The sequence below is a fragment of the Gasterosteus aculeatus genome, chromosome 11 (assembly GCF_964276395.1).
Source record: "Gasterosteus aculeatus chromosome 11, fGasAcu3.hap1.1, whole genome shotgun sequence".
Taxonomy (NCBI): Eukaryota; Metazoa; Chordata; class Actinopteri; order Perciformes; family Gasterosteidae; genus Gasterosteus; species Gasterosteus aculeatus.
In genome coordinates this window covers 12461657-12485141 of record NC_135699.1, presented here as the reverse complement: position 1 = coordinate 12485141, position 23485 = coordinate 12461657, and the positions used below count along the sequence as shown (strand labels likewise).

General features: G+C 45.6%; 2 protein-coding genes across 7 annotated transcripts; one reads left to right on the top strand and one right to left on the bottom strand.

The window, feature by feature from the left end:
* Window positions 1-70: 70 nt before the first annotated feature.
* On the top strand, window positions 71-5536 carry slc5a11 (solute carrier family 5 member 11). Its single transcript, XM_040191301.2, has 16 exons — window positions 71-191; window positions 749-876; window positions 1033-1104; window positions 1255-1359; window positions 1466-1525; window positions 1627-1731; window positions 1837-1942; window positions 2023-2103; window positions 2220-2425; window positions 2914-3049; window positions 3213-3320; window positions 3398-3548; window positions 4094-4262; window positions 4452-4667; window positions 4920-5085; window positions 5182-5536. The coding sequence occupies exons 2-16, from the start codon at window positions 769-771 to the stop codon at window positions 5406-5408; spliced, it is 2016 nt and encodes a 671-aa protein (XP_040047235.2). The 5' UTR covers window positions 71-191; window positions 749-768; the 3' UTR covers window positions 5409-5536.
* Window positions 5537-5742: 206 nt separating this feature from the next.
* Window positions 5743-23452, bottom strand: arhgap17b (Rho GTPase activating protein 17b). Of its 6 annotated transcripts, none has more exons than XM_040191296.2 (21): window positions 22859-23452; window positions 19657-19696; window positions 16392-16496; window positions 15861-15937; window positions 15295-15406; window positions 14975-15051; window positions 14722-14824; window positions 14281-14349; window positions 14056-14137; window positions 13425-13552; window positions 12763-12874; window positions 12599-12680; window positions 12221-12301; window positions 11315-11428; window positions 11123-11214; window positions 10503-10626; window positions 9404-9688; window positions 8715-8836; window positions 8219-8626; window positions 7396-7447; window positions 5743-6936 (listed from the first exon to the last, which is right to left on the bottom strand). In XM_040191296.2, the coding sequence occupies exons 1-20, from the start codon at window positions 22909-22911 to the stop codon at window positions 7440-7442; spliced, it is 2274 nt and encodes a 757-aa protein (XP_040047230.2). In that variant the 5' UTR covers window positions 22912-23452; the 3' UTR covers window positions 5743-6936; window positions 7396-7439. The 6 variants fall into 6 exon arrangements, with proteins under 6 accessions (XP_040047230.2, XP_077939966.1, XP_040047229.2 ...); XM_078083840.1 differs by having other exon boundaries at window positions 5743-6933; XM_040191295.2 differs by lacking the exon at window positions 7396-7447.
* Between the last annotated feature and the right edge of the window lie 33 nt (window positions 23453-23485).

Here is a 23485-nt window from a genome sequence, read left to right as displayed (position 1 = left end):
GCCTTTTATTGCTCTGTTTCAATCAATCATTTACATTTAAACACCACCTTGCCACACACCAGGGGAATGTGGAGTTTGATCTTTTGCCGAGTAAAGGATTCTTTCGGAACAGACACAAGATTCCCAGGATCACCGTCACGTAGTTTGTGACAACTCCACTTAGAGGAAAACTGCGTGAAAACCTGCTGAAAGTGAGTTTATAAACCGGATAAAACGATCCAATGCACAGACTGTTTTTTATTTATCTGAATTGCTGGAAAATACCAACATGTGTATGTTTTCTTGTGATGTGCCACAAAGTGCGTCATTGATGTCTTAAAGGGCAACATCTGTATCTTCGAATCCTGTTACAAGTGCAGTTCATAAGTATATGACTAAACATTAACTTCCACTCATCAACCGTTTATTAAACATGTCTCCAGTAAAAGAGACATTGTATTAATTTGAATAATTTATGATTGTGCATACATGTGTTGAGTGTAAGATAGTGATCTATCCATCATATTTTAAAGCATTGGTTCACAGCTGGTGGCTTCATAAAGAAGTGGACAGACGCAGTTCCAAAGCGACGTTCCTACTGTTCTGCACACAAGTGCACCTTAGTTTAGTCACAACACAGTTCACTCTTTCATGACTTTGGAAGATATTCAAGACTAATGAGTCTTCACTTTTGATTACTGTACTTAATGGAGAGACAATTAGCCAAATTAATTTGATTCCACAAATTGGCATATATTTGACATTACAGAAGGCCAAAAAAGAATCAACATGGACCCGTCTCCTTCACCTCCTCCGAGCAGCAGGAGTCCCCTGAGCACCGTGGATGTGGTTGTGCTGGTCGTCTACTTCCTGCTCATTCTGGCTGTTGGCTTGTGGGTAAGCGCAGGATAAAAACACGTCTGATACATTACATTAAATTACCACCCGGTAAGACGGCCGCAGGTGGAGCGTTCCTCTCTCTCCGGTGGGGGATCCTATCGTGTTTCCGGTATTTATTCTTGGAAATTCATCCTCCTTTTATTCCCTTTCCAGTCAATGTGGAAGACAAAGCGCAGCACGGTGGATGGATACTTCCTGGCTGGGAAGGACATGACCTGGTGGCCAGTGAGTTAAACAAGTAAACAGTTTGGGGCTTTTCACAGACTCGCAGACAAGTTCAACTATCTCGAGAAAATATATATTTTCTGACGCGAAATGTCCTGCAGTGGGAAGTTGAAATACTGAGACCGTCCTAATTCTCGGGTCTTTCTTGAGGTCGGCGCCTCGCTGTTTGCCAGTAACATCGGCAGTGGTCATTTCATCGGCCTGGCGGGCTCCGGAGCTGCTGCAGGAATTGGGGCTATTGCATACGAGTGGAATGTAAGAGATTTTATACACGTTGTGAAGATATGCAGATTAGCATAAAAAGCCAACAGGTTGGAAATGAGATGGTGAGCTGTTTTTAAACCGGGTGAGGTCCACACAGGGGATACTGATGGTGCTGCTGCTGGGATGGCTCTTCCTGCCCATTTACATCGCCTCTGGGGTGAGCCGTCCACGCGACAAGCATCACTAACGCAAACGTGCTTGTGGATTATTTTGCTCATTCCTTTATGTGCGATCATCTTTCAACTACTTGATCTCCAGGTGATGACGATGCCAGAATACCTGCAGAGGCGATTTGGTGGAAGAAGAACACAGATATTTATAGCTGTCCTGTCCTTATTCATTTACGTCTTCACAAAAATATCGGTATGATACAAATCCACAATAACTGTCTAGGGTTTTGTACTCTATAACAAATAGATACATTTGCATTCATGGATGTATTTGCAATGTTTCGTGTCCCTCTGCCAGGTGGACATGTACGCTGGTGCATTGTTCATTCAGCTCGCGTTACAATGGAACATCTACTTGGCTGTGTTGATGCTGCTGTCAATCACCGCTTTCTACACTGTAGCAGGTGACTTTTGTTCTTCTGTCCACTTGATGCTTTTTACTCCTCATTACTGCTGCTGTGTGTCACTGCTGGTTGTTTCCCAGGCGGTCTGGCTGCAGTTATCTACACGGATGCTGTTCAAACTGCCATCATGCTGGCCGGAGCTCTCACCCTCATGGGTTTCAGTGAGTCAGTCTGCACGTGACATCATTCCGTCACCGGCACTCTAATGTTCCAGTTGCTCTGACCCTGCTGTGCCCCCCTCCCTCTCTCCCCGCCTCTTCCCTCCTCTCCTGTTGAGGCTTCGCGGAGGTCGGAGGCTGGGATGCTCTGATGGACAGGTACCCAAGAGCCATCCCTTCGATTCGTGTGCCAAACTCTACCTGTGGCATTCCTCGAGATGACTCCTTCCACATATTCAGAGACCCGGTGACCTCTGACCTGCCTTGGCCCGGAGTGATCATCGGCATGTCCGTCCCTTCCATGTGGTACTGGTGTTCTGACCAGGTACAGAAATACTAATTTGCCAATACTGCTTTTTAAATAGTATAAAAATAAAACAGTGAAATAAGGATATATAAAGGAATTCCTTATTCTCGTTTTATTTAGATATAATGCTGGCACCATCTCAGCAGGGGGGCTGTTTAGAGAATATACTTTTAAAATGCCACAGGGGATTTTTTTGTATGATATATGAAATTCAATGCTTTTTCTTTTTGGCATGAATTTGGTATGTTTTGCTCCTTAGAGAATTTAAAGATACCTTTGCCAAGTATAAGAGGAATAGATGACTACGCTCGAGACAACAAAAGACAGGAGTGATTTAATGTCTTTTCTACTTAGTTCACCCCTTCGAATCTAATCTTATCCTGCACATACGATCCTTACCCTCAGTGCATGCCAGACTGAGTCATCTGGGCGACTTTCTTATCCACTCTGATTAGAAAGGGTCCTATTAAAAAGTACTTGCTGTGTAACTGAGGTCTTTCCTGCAGGTCATTGTGCAGCGCTCCTTGTCTGCTAAAACCCTGACCCACGCCAAAGGGGGCTCCCTCCTGGCTGCTTATCTAAAGATATTGCCTTTCTTTATTATCATGCTGCCTGGCATGATCAGCAGGATACTTTACACGGGTACAGTGTGAAATCTTTTAATTGATTAAAACAGCAGCTCAGGAAAATGTGCTTGATACACCCGGAACTATACAATTAATTCTAAATGTACTACTGGCTTGTTCAGGTTGTGTTGAATGTTTTCATCTTTGGGGGTGTTGTGTATTTTCATGGTGCTGTGCAGAGGATGTGGCGTGTGCAGACCCTGACCAGTGCAATGAGATATGTGGCAACCCAGTGGGATGTTCGGACACCGCCTACGCCAGACTGGTCATGGAGCTGCTGCCTGCAGGTGAGATATTCTTTCCCCTGATTACACCTCCTGTGCTGCGTATTTTATGACAATCTCTGTTTTCTTTTCCCACCCAGGGCTTCGAGGTTTGATGATGGCAGTGATGATTGCTGCCCTAATGTCCTCTCTGACCTCCATCTTCAACAGCGCCAGCACCATTTTCACCATGGATCTATGGAAGACTTTCCGATCACGGGCATCCGAGTGGGAACTTATGATTGTGGGCAGGTAGGCGACGTAGCTGCCGAGGGGCCGGCTTGTAACAATATTCAAACATCACGTATGTTTCATAATCTATAATTGTCATAACATTCGCTTTAAGCTTTAAATGGTTTAACAATTCTTTCAAAATGCTTTCATACAGCATTGTCCACAGGGGCTTTAGGTTCAAATTTGAAGATCTACTGTATACATCTTGAAAAATATTTCATTCCTACTCAGGGAACCTCGAAGTTAAAGTATGCACCACGCATGGCATTATAATGCGCTGGATAAAACCACCCACAAAATTACGCATTAAATCAGTACAATTTTCTCTCTTGCACAACCGAACCACAAACTCCGTTTCCACATTTTCTAAAGTAATAACTTTACCAGATTTCCCTTTCAAGCCAACACACACACACACACACACACACACACACACACACACACACACACTGGTAACTGAACATACAGTGGTGTTTAAATACGCAGTTTTTTTTTATTCCTGTAATAAAGTCTTTGGTCCTTGCTGCGCTGACCCGACTTCTCTCCTTGTGTTTGCGTGACAGGCTGTTTGTGCTCGTGCTTGTGGTCGTGTCTGTGCTGTGGATCCCTATCGTGCAGGCCAGTCAGGGGGGGCAGCTGTTCATCTACATCCAGTCCATCAGCACTTACCTGCAGCCCCCGGTCTCCATCATCTTCCTCGCGGGCTGTTTCTGGAGGAGGGCTAATGAGAAGGTGCGGTTGTGTCTATGGTCAGTCATTTTCTACATGGCGACGGTTGTTTAACGCATTCACTATTAGATCGCAGGCTGTAAACAATGTTACCGTACTGAATACATGTATAACCAGAAATGATAACTTCCTGTTCAGGAAGGCAAAATGTGAAAGATTTCGAATGCATCTTCGGACCTGTCACTTGTTCAGGGTGCATTCTGGGGCCTGGTTGTCGGCCTGGTGGTGGGATGCATTCGCATGTTGTTGGACTTCATTTATCCTGCGCCGCTGTGCTACGAGGAGGACGACAGGCCGGCGGTGCTGAAGTACGTCCATTACCTGTACTTCTCCACGTTGCTGTCCTTCATCACACTGGCTGTGGTGGTTGTAGTCAGCCTGGCTACAGAGGAGCCCAAACCAGAGCAGGTGAAGTCAACGCTTTTAATCTACATATTTGAATAACACATCACTCTACAGCACCACAGAGGGCCAATAACACAGCAGGAATTTTTTTAGGAAAACTGAAAGTAGTTTTACAGAATAAACTTAAAACTGACCCATGAGAAAAGCATATAAGCAGCTTATTTCTGCTGTGAATCACACCTGAATTAAAATAAACCATTTTAAATAGCAGCTAGATATTATAATGCCAGTCTCACTTGTTTTTACTTTGAACAGATTAGCCGCCTCACGTGGTTCACTAGGTTTGACCCAGTGGAGCCCAAAGAGCAGGGGGAGCAGAGCAGTAACGGCTCAGAGGTGACCCCTGGTCAGATGCACGAGATGGAAGTCACAGGAGGAGAGCAGGAGAGCAGCAACGGAACCACGTGTCAGCAAAGGAAAGGTGGGTCTCTGTCCCGCGTCTCCATTTGTCAGTCCGTCCTGCCGGCGAACGCTCTACTCACCTCAGTGTCTTCTTCCTCCCTCCTAAACTCTCCAGACTCGGCTGTGTCCGCCGTCCAGAGCCAATCCAGGCTGACAGCCGCCGTCTACTGGGTGTGTGGGATGGAGAGGAGGAAGAAGGGAGATGATGATCCTGTGGCGCGGCCTGCACCTGTAGAGATTATCTCTTCTCTGGAGGAAAAGCCACGACTAAGGCTCGTTGTTAACGTCAACCTCCTCATTTGCCTCTCTGTAACTGCCTTCATCATCGGCTACTGGGTTTGACAAGCTGGCCGTGAACCAATTCAATGGACACAACGGTGTGTGTGTGAACTGTGAAAAGCCATGTAAATATATTTTACCGAGTGTTTTTGGTCCAAAAACGGACATTAAAATTAGACGGGTTCATTAAAGGTGACGAGTATCATTTCTCACACATCAGTGCATGAAATACTTATGTCAACACATCCAGATAAAAACTCATGTCATATTTATAAAGAATAACTGCTGAATAATATACTAAAATGACAATGACAGATTGAAGTGTTTTTCAGGCTTTGCATCTACTTTTGGCGGTTCCATCCTATTTTGAAAAATAACTGATAAGCTGACAACATTGTAAAATAATGAACAACCTTTAATTATCAAGAGTAATCATGCATTGTGTGCAGAAGACAACATAGAAATGCATGAATGAGAAATTAAAAAAAGCAAGTAGACAAAAAATATATATATATAGAAATTTACAGAAAAAAGATGATCAGCCGTGGTCAATATTATACACAAAATAGAATTTGGCTGTATTTGGTCATAGCGTTAAGCTCGAGTGGGAGAGATAGATTACAAGCTTTGTATTTAAAGTAATTAACACACAAAAAAATCCCTTTTAATGAGGACAGCTGATCAATCTGAAGTTTAAAGCAATTTTGAATTTGTCCATTTGGAATCAAACAATATTCTTCCCCGCTGGATTAAAAGACAACTGAAATAACAAATTGTACAGCATATGCACTGTGGGAGACAACTGCATTTTATTGCACAAAACCTCTAAACTTATATTCAATTTCCTTTGGCCTACATCCATTTCTTTGGTCCTTTACAAGTGTTTAGAGTGAAGTGGGACAATTATTGGAATTGGCCAATCGGGAAAATGCTGAATAGATAATCAGTGGCTGGCTCAAGAACATCCGCAAAAAGCTGCTGAACAGGATTCACAGATTTCGGTCTCAAAAAAAACTTACAAAAGTATTGAACCGATGTCATCAATAGCTGGATTAAAAGTTCAAATAGACAAGTGAAAGCTTTGAAAGCTCAGCACCTTTTGAGTTCAGCGTGTTTCGGTTACATATACAATATATTTAGCTCTCACTTGCCTCCAGGCCAGCAAGGCTCTGCAGTCCAATCTTAAAATACCCAGAAAAATAGAACATCGGCCGTAAGATATGACGTCCAGTAGCTAACAGGAACTGCGAGTGTTTTTCTGAGATACGACTCCGCAAATAAGAAGAAACGGCAGACTTCCCCCCCCCCCCCCAGAGAGCAGTCGGACATCTCGTGCATAGAGTGTGAGGATCCGGGCTGGACCGATGGTTCTTTGTTACACGGAGCGGCTGAGTTAAAGAGGATCGCAGCGAGCCCTCGATTCTTCACAGAGCGGTGGACTCTGTCTGAGGCTCTGCATGGGAGTCTGGGGGGGTGGTGGTGGTGGTGTGGGTGGGGGCGGGCTCCTGACCAGCAGAGCTCTCCCGGTGATGGTCCACGTTCACTTCAGGGATGAAGGCTCGTCCAATCCCCTTCAGGGATACGCCTCCTTCTGTGCATGACAGTTAGAGGAACGTATCAGGAAAAACTTGACCTTGAGTTCAAGCAGTGAAACCAACAAACTTAAGAGCAACACACACGCACATAGAACACATGGTTTAAAACGGGACCACACACACACACACACACCACTTTTGTAAGACACCAAAGATCGATCCTTCCACTAAGGTCTAGTCAATATTGCAATAACTTGAATTTTTTTTTTTTTTTTTAGAAGTGAAGTGAGTATCCTTGGTGTGTTAAATCGTTTAATGACATGTTTTCTGCACCCGAGCGGATCAAGAAAATGTGCACGCCGGAAATCACACGATCATGTTAGTTTCACTGGACAGCGGGGTTAAAAGGAAGCCCAAGTGCATACTAATACACACGCAGACGGTATGTGCAGAGTGACGCTAACATGCAGCACACACAGCAGCGAGGCCAACACACCAGCCATTTAGATCCTTACCATCACCTGCCTTGCAAAGCTCATCTTACAGGCAGACCAGCAGCTCAGACATCTGTAATATTTATACATTTCCTGTCATGCGTCGGATCACCACATTTACATGAAGTATTTGAAGCACTACGACATCCTGAGACCACGAGCCAGGAAGCTAAACACAGCAGTGCAGAAATCACTCAAACGCTCCGAGTGTGATTTCAGTCGTCGAAACGCCAACGCAGAAAAAGATACGACTTTAATCACCAACGGTGTGTTCCCGTTTATGCTATTTCATAAAACACTGTAGTTAATCAAAACTCAATTGATAAATCATAATATCATTAAAATGCTGAATAAAAATATCTATTTTTTTGAGTATAAGCGACTCAAACACTGAGCTTGTGTATCATAAATTCTTTAATTCAGTATTTATGTCTTCTGTTACTTTTTACTGAACTACAATTCAGACATAAATATTGTACTTTTTATTCCACTATACATTTTGTCAATATAGGAGTACTTTGAGCATATATTATACTATTATTCTGAATACAAATGTCTTACTATGAGTTAAACCTTCTAGAAGTTTATAAAGTAATAAAATTAGCTTCACTTTTGACAGCTGAAACGTTAAAAGTAATGAACATGTCAATGCATCCAGTTTTATAATATTATGAAATTAGCTTTTCTGTATAAACGGATACAAAAAACTTCTACTTAAGTAAAATGTTTACTAAAGTAAACCCGCATGTATTCTATGTTTGATTTGACTTGAGATGCTGCTGCACATTATCCGAACGTACAGGAAACAAACACATGGAAAAGCCGGATTTGTGAGGCCGTCTACCTGTTATGATCTTGGAGGAGGAGCCGCAGACGCCGTTACCGGTGTCATTTCCTGCCGGCTGGGGGGGCGGCGGCATGCTGGGGCGGGGCCGTGGTTTGGGGGCCGGCCTTGAGGGGCGAGGCAGAGATCCGGACTGGTAGCAAGACAGCGGGCTGGACTGCGGCCCATCGCTGGGCGGAGTACCGGGAGGAGTGGGACTGCTGGGGGGAGAGGACTCCGCCTCCCCCTGGGCGTGGGGGGCTAGAGGAGGCTGCGGGGGCGGGTGGCTCGGCGCCTGGATCAGGCTGTCTTTGCTGGGGTTGCGTCGGGGGGTGATGGGTGGGTAATGAGGGGAGCTGGGGGCGTTGCTAGCTTGAGAGGCAAAGGGGCTGAACTGCTTGGGGGGGGGCGGAGCCTGTTTCTTGGTGCCTTCGGAGGGAAGCGGCCATTTTGACACATCACAACAACATTGACTTGTTACTTTTACCAGAATTGTAAAATCGGTACGTTCTCTCACCTCTGCGAACCATGTGTGGACTTGGCCCCCTGGATCCACCCTGAGAGTGGGGGGTTCCTACTGTGAGATGGACTGAACCATTCCTCTGGGACGGGGGGGTGGACGTGTGTTCACGGGCAGGGCTGGGGGGATACAATGAATCCAAATGTCAATCCATCAATACGCCAACTCTACCTGAACAAGGAAGTGCCACAAGAACTCATGCGAGGAAAAAACAAAATGACACATACTTCCATTCAAAAGATAATGACAATTAGATGAAGGTTTTAACAAAAGTAACTCGCACAACTCCATAAAGGCAAGTGGAGTGAAGATGCAAAATCAGGTTTGTTCAAAAGCTGAGTAAGAGTTAGGTGCAAAATCACATGTCAGGCAGGCAGGCGATAAGAAGGAAGTGAATACTTGAAAATAGAGGCGATTCATCACAAGTCGGATGGAGAATCAAAGAGGCCTGTAATCAAAGCATTCTTAATTTGTAAAAAATGCAGGAGATTAAAAGCTGTAGAGGTAACCGACGTCGTTATTCTCACAATTTTATAATTTAGGAGATCCGACATGGGTACCAAAAACCCAAAGACCAACTAAAGACGGGAACAAACGAAGTAGCGGGCGGATGAGCTCCGGATTGGGCTGATTGGCTGCGAGCAGGCGGTGGAGTATCGTCGCTACCTCAGCTCGCTCCTCCTTACCTGCTCTCCTCTGCGCTCAGCTGGGCTACAACCCGAGGTTGCATTGTCGCTACCTGGACCCCACCACCCCGACCACCACCACCACCAGCACCAGAACTAGCACCACCCAGGCCAGGCTGCTCAGCCTCTGCAGCCGGGGACAGAAGCTGGGGCTCAGACTGGGCAGGACCCCAGGCCTCCAGAGGGGCCACTGGGGGTTGGAAGGTGGGTGAGGTTAGCTGCGGTTGCTTTCTATTTACAGCGCTGGCTCTACGTGGAGCGGGCTCCGGCTGTTTGTTAACAGGGCTAGGGAGGGGAGGGGAGGGGGAGAGGGGAGAGAGTTCAGGAGGGCGAACCACACGCCATCAGACAAGAGACCGAGACAGACAGACAGACACAGATTGAGCAGGAGACGGAAAGAGAGCACCGCTTCCTGAGTTTAATGAAGAAACCCAAACAGAGCGTGAAACCGCGTAAGTGACCTTTTGAAGTAGAACTGCGACATCTCTGCAGAGGCAGAAAAAAAAAAAAAAAAAAAAAAAAAAAAAAATATGCCACACCATACAAACAGAATGCAACAAAGGAAGCCCACACAAAGCATAAAACCAGCATCCTACTGAGGGACCTAAGCTTTAATTAGGAAACAGGGAAGATAACACAAGAGTACACAAGAGCAACACACCAAAATTATAGCTCTGGACAAAACGTTATCCCAACGATGCTGAAAACTGTTGTGAAGAACGGTTCGTGTTTGTCTGAAAGAAACGAGGGAACTCCCGTTCATTACCAATATTGAGGAAAACATAACTGATTATCTTATGCGGAAATCACCCCAAAAAAAAAAAAAAAAAACCTGGTGCAAAAAAGCAAACAAAAACAAAACATCCTTCCCCTAATTTACTTATCGGTAATTGGATTCAGGGGAGCTACATTGGGCCGCGGCGCAGCTCTGAAGTCTGGACAGGGCAGATCTTCAGTGGGGGTTTCTGTGACTGTGATGGACTCGTTGGCCACTACATAGAGTGCCGACACCACCGGGCCCCGCGACTCCTGCCTGCTCGGCGTCTTGGGACGAGACGGGAGGGTCAGGGTCAGGCCGAGGTTGGGGCGAGGCAGGTACCTGTCTTTACGGGGGGTGTGACCGTCCCCGTCCTGCCCCACCAGGCTGCCGGGGCGCTTCCTTTCCAGGGCGGGGTCCAGGTCCGAGGTTGCTGCGAACATGCCCGACACGTTGAAGTCCACCTCTGGGAGGGAACACAGCGGATAGAGGAGCGGTGAAAAGAGGACAAAGATGATCTCCGAATGCTTCTAATGATTGACGGCAGTTGTGTTATGATCAGTAATCCAATTGTTTGCTACGCTGACATTTACCATTTAGGGATCGTTTAACTTTTAATCTAAAATGAAAATGTGTAACAATACTTTGGTCTTATTGCAGGTTTGTGTTTAATGTTGAACTACTTTTTATTTACTTAGAAGAGGTTGTTTTTAAGACAACACATTTGTCACTTAAAGCTATTACCTCCACACAAATAAAAAAACAACAGTTGAAACATGTCCTACAAATAGACGTATATTTAGTGTAAATAAATTAAACAAGGGGGACAACGAACAATTGATTGTTACATTTCACACTTCATCTTTTGGTTATTTTTTTCTTTGCCGTTCTTCACTATTGAGCCTCCTTTAGGTAAGACGGAGAGAAGAACGGGTGCGAATACAGCAACACAGATGCTTTACCTTCAGGGAAGAACCAGTCGGCGTGCTGGATAATGGGCTCAATGATGGCGACCACATGGACGGATGTGGCGGCTGCCATCTCTGCCAGCGTCCTGAGCACAGCCACCAACCGACGGGAACATTAGGAAGCTTCATCAGCCTCAGCCTCACTTTGTATCGCACGCGTGTGAGGCAACAGTGCAGACTTCTTACCCCTCAGTCTTTGCCCAGAGCAGGTTTGGCCCGAGGACTATGGCGATGTTGCTTGGAGTCATTTTATTAACCTCACTGTCCTGAGCCAGTTTGGCAAGAAATTTCACCAGATACCTGAAACAGACGCTGTTGTAAAAAAATCTGCAAGCTACTGCAATCTATAATATTGTTTTACAGGAATGCATTGTTCTCTTTTCAGTTCTTCTCACATGTGTGTACGTGGTTTATTTTGCACCATTTTGAACAAAGGAATAAATTGTCCGAAGCAGAAGTGAGTGGTTTGTTGATACATCTGATAAAACCACAAATAAAAGTGGAAATGTTGGGGGGGGACTGATTGATCCCGTGCACACAGAGTTCTCTTAGACTTTGTAAAATCTCTCCCATGAACATAGTGACCTCTATTCTGGACTGAAACATCTTCTGGCTGTCTGGGGGTCAAAGGGTACATTCCTTCAACATCTGGTTACTGTTCCTTGTGCAGGTGTGTATTCTGATTGGGCAACGCAAACCTCTCTGGTGCGTAATTACAGCTTCTATTTACCCCAAGAAGCTTCCTGCTCCTCTAAGGGAGGCGGAACACACTGTACTCTTTCAGCTGAAGTGAGTCATTCCACTTCTGTCTGCACTTACAGCTTGTGTTGATGTTTGTGTTCCGATTCTTCTACGTTCTAGTTAGTAATAAATACCTCATCACAAACGAGTTTAAGATACTTCTGATTTCTCACCAGGGCTTAATACACTAAATTTCCACCACAGAAAACAGAAGAGAAATTCACTTAATACATTCAGTTCAGTTGATGTCAACTACTTAAAATAAACAACAAAAAGCATACTTCTCCGCTAAATAAGAAAATATTATTGCACCGTCTCAACGGGATGCGGCGCTGCTGAAAATGTTCTTACCGGAGGTTTGCCTTGTGAGTTTTTGGCAAACGGTCACACGCCACCCACAAAGCCTGGAGCCTCTTGTCAGTGTCAGACACACTGAAAACACACACACACACACACACACACACACACACACACACACACACACACACACACACACACACACACACACACACACACACACACACACACACACACACACACACACACACACACACACACACACACACACACACACACACACACACACACACACACACACACACAGTCTCTTATCTAGATCAACATGTGAGCACACGATGCGTCAGGTGTGGGTTTCATGTTAATTAAAAAAAGACAGAGATGGTTTTTGCAGGATATTAAAAAGAGCCATATCTGTGTGTGTTTTCTTACTTGGAGGCCTGAGTCCATTCGTCGTACAAGCCAAAAGTCATTAGAGGTTCAGGAAGTTCCCTGAGGTAGGACTTCAGGGCTCCTGTGTACGAGGAGAAAGGCTGTGAGAAGAGGATCTGAACCAGATGGACGCACTTTGTGTGGACCTGTTTCAGAGGGTGTACCGGCGACGGCGTGGGGATCAGAGTAGAACTCCTCCAGCTGCGAGGTGGAGCAATCCAGCGCCGCTTTCAGCTTCTTCAGCTTTGAGGCTCCAGCAGCTATTCTGAAGAGACCCTGCAGGTAAAACGACTGATTAGGGCTTTTTGTCCAGGTACATGTGACCGTTTGAGTGCAGGAATTGAAGAAGTGATTCTAGGCATCAGTAAAGGAGAAGTAGAGCAAACAAAGGTCAGTAAACGCCAGAGAAAGTCTGGTTGGACGGGTTTTTGTTGCAAACAGTGAAGTTTCTCTTTCGGGATGAAAGAAGACTTCTCTAGACGTGCAGCATGAGTTTTGTTTCCTTAAATAAAAATCTCCTCCTTGGGGAGTCTAGTGATATGGTTACAATTGAATACTGAACATGGAAATGCTTAACAGATGCCTGCACACACATACACACACACACACATTCCTCCAACTTCAAGGCTAACTGACCACTGGCCAAGTTGGCCACAGATGTTTCCAGACTGTACGTGCCATCATTTGTAGGGAGCATTCATTATGATCCATAGAGAGTGACGTTTTCATTGGTACAAATGTATGTCCAAATTCTGGTGATTTAACCCTCAACGTTCATCTACTCAAGCTTCCCCTGCCATCGCTCCATCCATCGCTCCATCCCTACCTCCTCCTTCATGCCGGTCTCGAGCAGCATCATGACGCAGGCCTCCATTGGCAGAGCGATCTCGCGGTTACTCCTCTTCAGGTGCTCGTCCAGAGACGTGCCGAACGCCGGCTTCTCCATCCAGGAGTCTAGCGGAAACAGTCACAAGTGCAGTTCTGTTAAAGCGCTTTTCATTGTACAGTTATTCTACCGTCAATGGTGACTATGTTACAATGCAGATACTTTCAGTGTGCCCATGGGCACATTTCGGGAGGAGAAATTCTCTTTAATCACCCAACAATATTTACAGAATTTCTCATCGTCAAACTGCAAGAAGCTAGTTATTTAAGGGCATCTAAATACTCTACAGGAACACAACGCGAGAGAAACTGATTTCTGGAGAATGAATTGACTTTCAGTCTGTTGTGCTGGCTTGTTCATGATTTTCTTTATTTGCACTGACAACCTGGACAGGCGCAGCCCAACAAGCCGGTCTACATTTCTCAGAGCAGCTCGTCTATTGACAACGTCAACAACAACAACGATGTCTGCCAGCTCCAGAACTCTGTTAGAGTTTAGTGACAAATGCATGAAAAAGGTTATGTTTTTTTCATTGTTAGCGCATTGAATGTCTTTAAATTGTGCTTCTCACCTTGCTGCATTTTGATCGTCGGTATAGCGGCCTCCATAGCTGACAGCGACCTCCTGTGGTAGTCGGCCTGGGCCTCTAACAACTGGTGCAAATACACAAACAAAATCACAGGTCATAGACACAACCGTTGGCATAGAGCAAAGTCATACAGTTATAGTGGAACGGATCACGTTTGCATCACATTTACATTTCCGTTTAAGGTCATTCAAATACAAGTGCACCCACCAGGACATAGTAGCGCGCATAGTCTCCCTCTTTGGAAGCAAAGCTGTACAAGTCTGCAGAGAGCTGGTCCTGTAGGATGGAAAATACATGTATACATATTTCCACGCATGGCAATTATTAAGGCAACCATAAACCAGCTGCTTTACTTGTCACTCAAACTTCTCATTAAGGCGCAGATGAACTCCAGATGACAAAGCGACGACCTTGACTTCCGTGGCCCTAATAACGTGCACAATGGGTTGGTTCCTGTTACAAGGCTTCTTTTGTTCAGCCAGTTCATAAGACACGCGCCTCACTTGATGAAGAGGCCCCGACTGGAATGTAGAGCCATCGGATGAAATATTCTTTGCACAGTGCAGCGTGTATAAACCACAGTCGCCGAGGCATCGGGCCGCTGTGTGACAACACAAATCGCATTCTGAGCAACAAGGCAAGATCTACCTTGCATATTTCTACTTTGTTGAGAGCCTCGTCCATCTCGTCTTTGAGGGAATCCGCCTTAGCTGCCATAGCGTGGTTGCTGGACTTTGCTGCCTGGTAGTACCTGTGGGGCAAGACATTATTTAGACACACGTTATACAGTAAGCATGAGCCTATCCGATTGAAATATTTCAATTTCAAATTGTTTTTTACAATTTGACATCAAAGTTAACATTCTGACACAGTGGCACTAAAAGATTATAAACCAGGGCACCTCGTCTTGGCCGAGTCATAATCCAGAACCAGCTTGGCGAGTTGCTTTCTCTGTTTTAGAATATTGGGAATCTCAATCTGTGAGAGAAACGGAGAAGTCAACACTGAGGCACACGTTTTTCCTGTGAGAACATTTAGTCAATACTGATCATGCAGAATAGTTGTACAACACAAAAAAAAAAGATGCGGTGTTGAATTTGGCACGACGAAGGACTCCAAAAACACACGTAATGTAAGCCGATGCTGTTTCCGAGTGTTTTAGTCAATAGTAGGAGGTCCCATGTGATCCCTGGAGCATGAAGAGGGCTGCAGGGTTTTTACCTCAGCCAGCTGGTTGAGAGGCTCCAGGACGTCTCTCTCAATCTGGACTTCATGCTGCATCAGTTCAGCCGCTAACCTGCCCTCAGCCTCCCCACACACGTCCATCATCTTGCTGTTCTCACACACACACACACACACACACGTATACATATAGGGATGTTATCACGTCTGTTCTCACAGGGAGATAAACACACTGACACACAAGAGCGCCCTTGTTAGACCCTTAACGGCCCTTAACGGTCACTTTTAATGTTGTATTTCAGTTCATTAGGATCGATGGAATTCATTTTTCAATTGTGTGCCAGCAGGAACGCTGGACGCCCTGCAGGGAGATGTCATGCTCATCATAATGCTATTATAACTAAAAATGTAAAAAGCCATGGGTTACAAAAAAAAATGCAATGCAAGTTGCTTTGGATAAAAGCGTCAGCTAAATGACCTGTAATGTAATAATGTATAATCTCCCTCTCTCTGAGACAGTCTCTTTACGCCCCCTTACCAAAAAAGCCCAATCGGCTTTGATTAGTCAGCATGACCCAAAACTGGTCTCTTTTTTTTTATCTCACCCGATCAGACTTTCGTCTCCCAGCTGACTGCCTCCCTCCTGCATGGTCTGGGACAGCGTAGTCAGCGGCAACCTTTTCTGCAAGCAGACCAGCGGACAAAGTTTAGTCAATAGCCATTTTCCTCGAAATAACCAAATTATGAGGCGTTTGCAATAGAGCTAAAAGCAAAAGAAGGGAGATATAAAAAAACAGCATGTAACATAAACCTGTTTTTTTGCGTCGAGTTCTGATATCTGTGACAGCGAAGCTGGCTGGAGGCCAGAGCTGAATATTTTTCTCATGTGTCTCTCATATCAATGCGTTACATAAGACGAGGCGCTATGTTTTCATAGCACAGACTTGCTAATACAGACAATATCGTCACAATGATTCAACTGTTGCGAATACATCTCTGTATTAGCAACAGTGATTCTCACGGGAAAACCAGAAAAGCTTTGCACAGACATCCTGATTGTGTGATCATAGGAGGAGGTGATGCCCAAAGTGCAGCTGTGTAATAAAAGAACAGTCAGGAGACAGTGCGCTTCTTACATGTCTCTTCTCGGTGTCCGTGCCCAGCTGACCCTGCAGGCAGGACACCAGCCTCTTGTGCGTGTTGTGCGACATCAAACGCACCAACTCCAGTCGCCTCTCGATCTGCGCGTGCACACGAGACAGAAAAGGTGAAATAAAAACAAAATGAACAGGCAAAACATCCCTTTTCACACTTTCCATCCTGGTCTTGTTTTTGAAAGGTGGCTCTGTTGTGCAGGGTTACCAGAGGTTGCACAGACATCCAGATGGAGGGAAACTGGGAAGATAAGTGATGGGTTGATGGATTGTGGTCTTCACTACAAATAACATTTAGTTGTCTACATGTATAAAGCACCTTCTGGAAAATCCATGGAGAATAAGATTCAATCCAGAAATATAAGAATACAAATCAAGTTCACAATCACAACCTGTTAATTGACTTGCAACATTGCGTATAATGGCCTATTATAAAATGAGATTACTGCGGATAAATACAAAAGATTCTAAATCAATCCCCAACGTTTTCAGGTTTTTAAGCATACAACTCTGTAATCCGAGACTTCAGAGTGTCCCTGAATGCACCTGTGAGAGTTTTCAGTTCCTGCCTGCAGCTTAAATACCATCGTGATAATCACTTAACTCTGAACTGAAGTGCCAGTTTCAAGCAACTGCTGAATGAACTGAAGCCAGTGGCCGAATGGAAGTGTATAAAATGTAGTGCACTAAAGCAAGCGAGGCGCTCGCGTCTCTAAGTATCCACTTCCTGTTTCTGTGTCAACATCCAGCCGTGTCACATCATCGGAGGCCCTGAATTGCCGCCTGATCCCCCATCGAGCGCTCGCTCTTTTTCCTTTATCCTCGCTAACTTGCTGTTCTCTTTACGCCACGAGAATCTATTCCTCTCCCACACAAACTTTTCCTTCGACCTCCCCCTTTTTACTCTCTCCTCCCTCTTTCCTGCAGCTGTTGCTTCATGCCAAACCACAGATGGACTTGGCTTCCTTGCCCTGATCCCGATTGATTCGCTCATCGTTCAGCTGATCCCCGGCTCGGATTAAAAAAAATTCGATGGATGTCTAAGTATCTGGATCCAGACGTCCAACGCTCCAAGCCGAGGGGGGAAAGAAGGAGGCCCGACCGGTACAAATCACCCGGGAGACCCTCGGGAGACGCGTGCGCGAAAGCACCGCGGCAGAAACACCCTGACGAACAGACGTAACAACGCTGGAGAGACGTTGATCAAAATCCCGTTTCACAGCACAACGCAATCCCTTCTCTCGTCATGCAGCGGTCCAAAGGTTTACAAGACGGTTAATATCCTTTTTATTTTTTTTCATACAGCAATGAAAACAGCGGACAGAGCGAGCTTGCGACCTCTGACCTACAAGAGCATAAAACTGTGGAACGTTTAGTGAGTCACAGAGGAACCGGGGACGGGGGGGGGGTTACGGTTTCGTTTTGTGGTTTGGAGCTGCTGTGGCGGTGTGGATGGCTGACCTCGTTGGCAGCGCGGCCAACGGTCGGGTTCGCTCACGGCAGAGAGGAGAAACGGGATGTTGAAATAGCCGTGCAGGCCTTCAGGGAGGGGTTGGACTTTTTGGGGAAACGCGCTAATTTTAGTGTTTGGGTGAGAAGGTTACGGCTTCACGTCAGCTTATCTTAGCTTTAAAAGATGACCAACAAGCTCATTATATCTCATTTGCTTAATGGATTTTAAAACAAAGTCCAGCACAATAACACTGTAAAACTTGTTCCGCTCTTTTTCTTGTGCGGATTGGATTTAAAGGCCAATACTGATTAAGTGTTCCACTAATCAGTAAAACTCAAACTTGTGTCTGCGTGATGGTGATTGAGTTCCTGCAGATTCCGCCTCGAAGCTCGGAGTGGTTCTGGCCGAAGACGTCCAAGCTGCTTCCACGGTGCCGACGGCTCGACAGTCACATTCCTCGCAGAGAGCTGCAGCTACAGGAATGTCCAGCGCAGCACAAAGCTCCTGTCGTTCAGAACGAGGGCCAGAGAGGAGGCATTCTCTGGCAGGGTTGGGTCGCTTTGTTCTGCGCGCTCTCGGGACAATGTAGCAACATAAAGTCGGCTCTAGAAAGTCGCCTCGGTTGCAGCAAAGCGACGCTGCATATCAGGTTATTAAACAAAGTATAAATTCCATTTTCATCGACACCAATGCTCTTGCATTGTTTGCTGCGGCCTATGCAAACCACACGAGGTGCATAGTTTACTGCTGCGCATAATAAAACGTTGATGAGCGAATGAAACACTTTAGACTCAACCTTCACCTTTTCACTGCAGAAAAGCCCCCTTGACACAGTAAACATGCTGCGTCTTCTTCAGGCCACTTCTATTTCTTCAAAACTATTTTCCCTCGCCGTAATCTCACAGTTTCACATGCCAGAGTACTCCCATCCCCCAACACACACTCACACTCACACTAGGATTTCCAGAACCTTGCCAGGGTTTACCCTGAGTGGAAAACCATGAGGCACTTTTCCTACGTAGCAGAACCCCAGAGGCGGCGGCGAGGTGGAAGTGAATGAAAGTCTCACCAGTATGTTTTTTTTAATACTGCAGCGAGATTTGGCCCCAGCAGGCAGGCTCAGGCATGATGGCTTTAGCGTGTGAGGGGAACTTGTCTTACTCCTGCATTTTGTTCGTCCCGAAAACAACTGCAGTGAAGCGGCTTTGAGGGCGAATTGGACACAACTGGCTTCACGGGTGTCAGATACTCAATGACGGCCCCACTCACGTGAAAGCAGGAGATAAACGTTCACTTTTTCTGGAATTTCAATAACGACATTCATAAGGACCAATAAGGACGCAGGTCCGTTTAGTAAAGAATGCAAAATGTAGGTTTGTGAAGGATTATTTTCATGATCCCTTATAATCTGCTCTTTCTTCATTAACCATTTTTTCCACTTGTAAGATGTCAGCAAAGGGCTAAACATTGAAACCATTACATGCTGGTCAATTGTCTTGCAAAATGATTAAAACTATAAAATTACCGAAATGAGTCGCTAACTTGATATTCTCTGGGCCAATTAATCAAAGAATCTATGAGAAGGTCTTCAGACTTCATTTTGAGATGAATATGCTGAATGTTGCTGTTCAGTTGACAGTGGACTTATGAGACAAATGAATGCAGAGACACGCCGTGTCCACACCAATCTGTTAATTACTAAGGTCCATCCGTCACTGCAGCGACCCTGAATCCTGTGCAAGTAGTAACTTCATGATATAGATTCATCTCATAGGAGGAAAATGTCATATTCACCTGTAGGAGGTCGTCACTCAGCACCTCCGTTTTCTCAGCCCTGTTGAAGGAAACGCACAATTTGAAGCAACGGTCAAACACTGACAGCAAATAGAGAAATAAAAACACCTTTGACATACAGAGATAAGAGGAATCAATACCTGAACAATATAATGCAATGCTGAGGATTTTAGTCAAGGGGCAACACCTCTGCCGTAGCAACGACTTTGAAGTATGTATGCAGTGAGTATTTGGACACGTCTCACTTTTTTTTGTTACTTGCTGTTCAGACTACGAGGAAGTGACAGGACCATTGAGCTAAAGCAAGAGTGTGTTTTTTTCCAGACCAACCTGTCTGCAGTTTGCGCCCGGAGCGCAGCGCACCAAAACGTCACGTGGTTGTAAAGCATGTGGGAGCTGCAGTTTGCTGCACACACACACACTCAACAACATGCATGCACGCCTGCACCAGCCTGAGCCTGTGGCTGGATTCCACGATAGACCAGTTGAATTGCTGCAAACAAACACTTCCTGCTGTGTCATCTTCACCTTGTTTGTTATGGCAACGGGGCAAGGTGTGTGTGTGTCTGTGTGTGCGTTTGTGGGGGAGTTAGCAAGTGGCTTGTTGATGTCTGCAACACACTGTACATTGTTGCAGAGTCCGCAGAAAGCAGAATGGTGACACCACTCCAGTAAAGCGCGTCTGGGAAAATGTGGAAATGCACAAATCAACCACCAAATAAGACGAGTACAGCGCTCACTCGCTCTCACACACACACACACACACACACACACACGAAGACCTCTCCCCTTCTAGAGCAGGCCTACATTATGGATTCAACTCTCACAGGGATCAATTAAACCACCGCCGCACGATGGCGATTACGTCACACAGTCACACCTTACAGATAAAGCCTTCCCTCAACTTACGCCAGAAATGTCTGTTATTCAAACACACCTTGGCTGCACTCAGCTGTGTCCAGGAGTAGAAATTCTGGTTTTTAAACATATGCGGTCAAAAGGTTGGATGTTTGGTACGCAAGTGCTGGCAATCCTAATGTAACGCAGATATTCTATTGAGGCACAAAGTATTTAAATACGTTCATTTTGCTGATCTCTTTAATTGTCTTAAGTTTTTTCCTCGCTGGTTAATGGAATTTCTTTGGTTTTAGATTGTCGGTGGAACTAAACATGACTTTTTTTTAAAGTTGTCACGTTGAGCCCTGAGATCTTTTGATTCTTAGGGTCAAACCATTCAACAAGAAAATGTATTGATTAATTGATAAAGAAATGAATCATTACTGCAGCCCCAGCTGTTATGAAATGTCCGCTCGATGAATCCAACCGCAACAGTAGCTTCCAAAACAGTTTTATTTTTACTGACCATTTTCACTGGTCGACTACGCGAGCGAACTTTAGATTGCTTTCAGCATTGATTTGAGGAGTTCAGCTTGACTGTCCACCAGCCATTGTTCTAAGAATAGACTCCCACAAAGCTGGAGCCCAGAACCTCAAAGAAAAACACACAGAATGAGAAGAAAAAGCAATTGTGTTACTTGTACTAAACCAGAGGACACCTTTTGTTCATCGTGTATTATAGTTTTTTTAAAGCGTGATGTAAGCTCATCTCTTTTAAGTGTCGCAGAGGTACGCGAGGATTCCATTGCTCTTTGAGCTTAAACCGCTCAGCCATTAAACTGCAACAACTGCCCGTGAATCAAACCGCTTCCTCTTTTGTAAATAAAACGCCCCTGTGGCCGTGCGACGTCCCCGGCCTGTCACAGCCGATGGAAACGCTTACTCCACAAAAAACCCTCCGTGGCCGGCCCTTCCTGTGCCGAGAGCTGTGCAAAACTGGTTTGTTATACCACAAAAAAAGAGAATTGGTTTCATTTTTATGAAAGGTTTTTTTTGTGAGGGTTCACGATGACGGACGTATGAGCGGTGGCGGCGTCGTCATGGAGATCGGATGCTTCCGGAGGCTGTTTGATGCAACTTTATATTTTTTCTTTGAGAATGTGTCGATAAACTCATCGCATTGATGACCAAATATACTGATGAGCGATTGGTTATTGCGGAGGAAAAAGGATCAGAGAAAGATGAAGGTTTGTAATGTTGGAATAGTACACGTTTGTTTACTTCTGCCTTTGAGACTTTATAAAGAATGTAGTAAGATGCTGAAGACGGGACACGGGGCGCCGGAAATACCATTTTTTCTACTTGAAGAAAAACATTTGGACATTTGACTTCAGTGACTTGGACTGCATAGTTTCTAATCTCAACCATTTTTTGATACGAGGCCATAACTTCCACTCTGCTTCAGGCTGCAATGGCACCAATGGATTCCCTGGTATTCAGCAGTAACGCACAGTGGGAAAGTGTGTGTAAGCTTGCGGGCGTTTCGGGAGGGGGGGTGTTGTTATGGGAGGACGGACACAGGCTTTTAAAAGAAACGTCACGGCGGCATCGTCACTGGAGACGTCGTCTCCGTGGTGGCGACTGATGGAGAACATGGCTGGAAACCCCTGAGGGGCGGAGATGAAGGGAGAGGAGGGGATGGCAGAGATAGCGGGAGTGTGTGTACACCAACTTCCAGTATCTTCACACATCAGGAAATGTGTGTTTGTGTGCACACCCATTGCGTTTAACAGCAGAATACGAGTAATGTGTCAACTGCGGCTGAAGCGGCGGGCGGAGGGGCCCAAAGTGGAGCTGTTCTGTTTCTACCTTTAAAGTAGGCAAAGAGAAACAGAGAGGAACATTGAATCCATGTAATTAGAAGTCAAATAACGAGGGAACATTGAAGGAATGTACTGCTTGTTTGTTTGATTACAATTTTTGTGTTTTAGAGACAAAAAGGGGCATTTGAGGAAAGCCTCTTCGAACTCACAGAAACTATGGGGGAAATGTTTTATACTTTCCTTTTACATTTAATGGACCATCAACCAAAATAAACGAGAACGTCGGGAATTGTCAGCTCGCGCTGTTCTCACCGTCGAAGTGGGTTCGTTTCAGTGCGTTTCCGGCCGGCACAGCTGTAAACTACCCAGGTGTCCATCCGCCCTTCCGACCATGACACATAGAAGAGCAAACAACCGGGAATATTCCCAATATTCCCAAACCACGAGACATTTCCACGGTCTCTGCCCCCCCCCCCCCCCCCCCCGCCAGAATCAAAATGTTGTTGCAAACAAATGTCCATCGTCGCAAACTAAGCACTCACCTCCCGACCGTCTGGTTGGCGAGCTGCCTCATCCGATTGAACTGCTTCTTCATGTTGCCTCCTTCCCTCGCGCCTCCCTGGAAGTTCGCTAAAAAAAAGTTGCTCGTTCCTCCGCCGCGGATTACAAAAGTTGCGCTACGTCGCAGCCATGGTGGCTGACAGGACTGACCCCCTCCTCTTCCTCCTTCTGCTCCTCCTCCTCCTCACTTTAACGCACTAACAACCGGACGGGTCGACCTCCGAAACTCGGGGGGGGGGGGAGTCAGTCGAAATAGCCGGCTAGGAGCTGCTGGACGCCCCGTCGCCCACGAACCAGTGGGCCTCCTGTCGAAGCGACTGGTTTGCGTGCAACCAGCGCGTTAAAGGAGGAAGTGCCTTCTACTTCCCCACTGGGCGCCGCGCGGCCCATGTGACACGTGATAAGGGGGGGGGGGGGGGTATAAGTATAAGTGACTGACAAAGTCACAGTCGTTGCCTTGGTTGATATTGGAAGGTAGTTTAGAAAATAGGTGTTTAAAATAGGCTGATTATTTCAACTTAAATGGGGGCAAATTGGAGACACGCGGCGACCGGAAATCTCGCTGCACTCCACGTGCAAAAAACTGTCAAAAAAAAAAAAACCTGACC

Coding starts and splice junctions, on each gene's coding strand:
- slc5a11 (XM_040191301.2), top strand. CDS start 769: ATGGACCCGTCTCCTTCACCTCCTCCGAGCAGCAGGAGTCCCCTGAGC. Junction 1,360..1,465: donor CTATTGCATACGAGTGGAAT/GTAAGAGATTTT, acceptor AGGTCCACACAG/GGGATACTGATGGTGCTGCT. Junction 3,321..3,397: donor CATGGAGCTGCTGCCTGCAG/GTGAGATATTCT, acceptor TTTCCCACCCAG/GGCTTCGAGGTTTGATGATG.
- arhgap17b (XM_040191295.2), bottom strand. CDS start 22,911: ATGAAGAAGCAGTTCAATCGGATGAGGCAGCTCGCCAACCAGACGGTC. Junction 15,407..15,860: donor GGAGACGAAAGTCTGATCGG/GTGAGATAAAAA, acceptor GTGTGAGAACAG/CAAGATGATGGACGTGTGTG. Junction 14,138..14,280: donor ATGCGCGCTACTATGTCCTG/GTGGGTGCACTT, acceptor TATTTGCACCAG/TTGTTAGAGGCCCAGGCCGA.